We start from the raw sequence: 2696 nt of genomic DNA on the forward strand, positions 1-2696 counted from the left end.
AAACCGGACCAAATATGAAAAGAAAATCGAGAAGAAACATAAACCACCCCCGAAAGTATTTTTCCATTAATATCCTTATTTATACATGTAAAACGCAAAACCAATTCACAGAATCTTTCATTAAATAGTTACTATTTAAGACCATGAAGAGTTGAACTCATGACCACTTATACTCCAAGGTGCCACTGTGCCAGTAACCAGCTGTGGTGGGTCCCATGGTCTTCAATCGTAAATCGTAATCGTCTAGATTTTGTTTTTGGTAAAAATCGTAATCGTCTAGATGTGATACGGTCTTAAGGCCTTCGGGTTTTTGCGTCTTAAACGAGGGCCCACCAGACCTTTGTACCGTCACTTTTGTTTGGCAGTAGCCGAGCACGGAGCACCCAATCTCAAATCTCAACCCTCAGGTGCGCAAAGTTGTTATAATCACTTTGTACTTCCACGGATCGCGAAGCCCCAACACCGATCTCTTTGGATCTGCTATTTCCATCACTTGCTCTAGTAGAGGAGCTCTACTATCGCTAAGAAGTGAGGAAGAGAGAGAGAGAGAGAGAGAGAAATGGCTGCCTTGGCTCAGTTTTATGCGTCTCCTTGCTTCGCCCCGCACAAATCAGAATCGCTCCATCGGAATCCCAGAAGAATCGACGGCCATTTTCCACACTTCATAGTATATGCCTCATCTGCATCCGAGAAGTCATCGCCGACGTCTGCTGCTGCATCCCATGTTCAGAAGCCACGCCGCCACGCGGAGGAAAACATTCGCGACGAAGCCCGCCGCCACAACAGGTCCTCCCACAGCCATGGTTTCTCTGCCAAATACGTCCCGTTTAACGCGGATCCCTCGTCCACCGAGTTCTACTCCCTAGATGAAATCGTCTACCGCAGCCGATCCGGTGGCCTTCTCGATGTTCAGCACGACATGGACGCTCTCAAGAAGTTCGACGGCAATTACTGGAAGTCCCTCTTCGATTCCCGCATCGGTAAGACCACTTGGCCCTACGGTTCCGGCGTCTGGAGCAAGAAGGAGTGGGTGCTGCCGGAAATTGACAGCGACGACATTGTCAGCGCTTTCGAAGGAAATTCCAATCTTTTCTGGGCTGAGAGGTTCGGCAAAAAGTTTCTGGGCATGAGCGATCTCTGGGTCAAGCATTGCGGGATCAGCCATACTGGGAGTTTCAAGGATCTGGGCATGACCGTTCTGGTCAGCCAAGTAAATCGGTTGAGGAAGATGAATCGGCCTGTTGTTGGTGTTGGCTGCGCTTCTACTGGGGACACTTCCGCAGCTCTCTCTGCCTATTGCGCTTCCGCTGGGATTCCATCCATTGTGTTCCTCCCAGCCAACCGCATCTCGATTGCCCAGTTGGTTCAACCCATCGCCAATGGGGCTTTTGTTCTTAGCATTGACACCGACTTTGATGGGTGCATGCAGTTGATTCGTGAGGTTACAGCAGAACTGCCTATCTATCTTGCAAACTCATTGAACAGTCTGAGGCTTGAAGGCCAGAAGACCGCTGCCATCGAGATACTGCAACAGTTTGATTGGGAAGTACCCGACTGGGTCATTGTTCCAGGGGGAAACCTCGGGAATATCTACGCTTTCTATAAGGGTTTTCATATGTGCAAAGAATTAGGGCTTGTTGATCGGATCCCTAGGCTTGTTTGTGCTCAAGCTGCGAATGCCAATCCGCTTTATCTGTATTTTAATTCAGGGTGGTCTGACTTCAAGCCAGTGAAAGCTAATACCACTTTTGCATCTGCTATACAGATCGGAGACCCGGTTTCTATAGATAGAGCCGTGTATGCTCTACAGAATTCGAATGGGATTGTCCAAGAAGCGACTGAAGAGGAACTGATGGATGCCATGGCCCAAGCAGATTCTACTGGCATGTTCATATGTCCTCACACTGGTGTTGCGCTGTCTGCTTTGATTAAGCTTAGAAATAGTGGGGTTATTGGACCTACAGATAGGACGGTGGTGGTCAGCACGGCTCATGGACTGAAATTTACCCAGTCTAAGACTGATTACCACTCGAAGCAGATCCAGACATGGCTTGCAGGTTTTCTAACCCGCCTGTGCATGTTAAGGCAGATTTCGGGTCAGTTATGGATGTTTTGAAGAAGTATTTATTGAGTAAGGATTCAAATTGTTAGATCTTTTCTTTCTGGGCCTGTTAGTTTATCATATACTCTTTTAACTTCTTTTTTTGGTTTTGGCGTTCGAGGTTATTATTATTGCAATGTTTATCCATTCCCTTCTTTGATTTTTCTTTGAAGGATTGGAAATGATCCGCAACTTTGGGATTCGGCAGAGGAAAACAATTTTGTAATGCCCATTGGATTTATTTTCTATGCAGTGTTTCTTGTTGGACCAAGTTTATTACCATGTTAGAACCAAATGACTTAGTTTTCGGTGGACGAAGTGTTTTTATGGTCATTATTTCTTTTACTTCCGTTTTTTGAAATTATGGCAAACTTTTGGATCAAGGCTGCGTTTGGTAATGTTTCTGGAGACGTTTCATGTCAAAAATGGAAATTTTAGTTTATGTGTCAAAATGCCTTTTATTTTTATTTTTTGGAACGAAACTGGAACGATGGAATTACCTTTTGTCATCCGGTCAATTCTTGTTTCTAGCATTTTTTTTTTTTTTTTTGGGAAGGAAGGAATTACCTTTTGTCATCCCGTCAATTCTTGTTTC

The 2696-nt window shown here is 45.2% G+C and overlaps 1 protein-coding gene across 1 annotated transcript; it reads left to right on the forward strand.

The window, feature by feature from the left end:
* Window positions 1-373: 373 nt before the first annotated feature.
* Window positions 374-2372, forward strand: LOC122083143 (threonine synthase, chloroplastic-like). Its single transcript, XM_042650851.1, is given in 2 exon segments — window positions 374-2039; window positions 2042-2372. Coding segments are annotated over 2 exon segments (1590 nt in total). The 5' UTR covers window positions 374-559; the 3' UTR covers window positions 2152-2372.
* The last annotated feature ends 324 nt before the right edge of the window (window positions 2373-2696 follow it).

This window comes from Macadamia integrifolia, chromosome 7, assembly GCF_013358625.1.
Source record: "Macadamia integrifolia cultivar HAES 741 chromosome 7, SCU_Mint_v3, whole genome shotgun sequence".
NCBI classification, from domain to species: domain Eukaryota; kingdom Viridiplantae; phylum Streptophyta; class Magnoliopsida; order Proteales; family Proteaceae; genus Macadamia; species Macadamia integrifolia.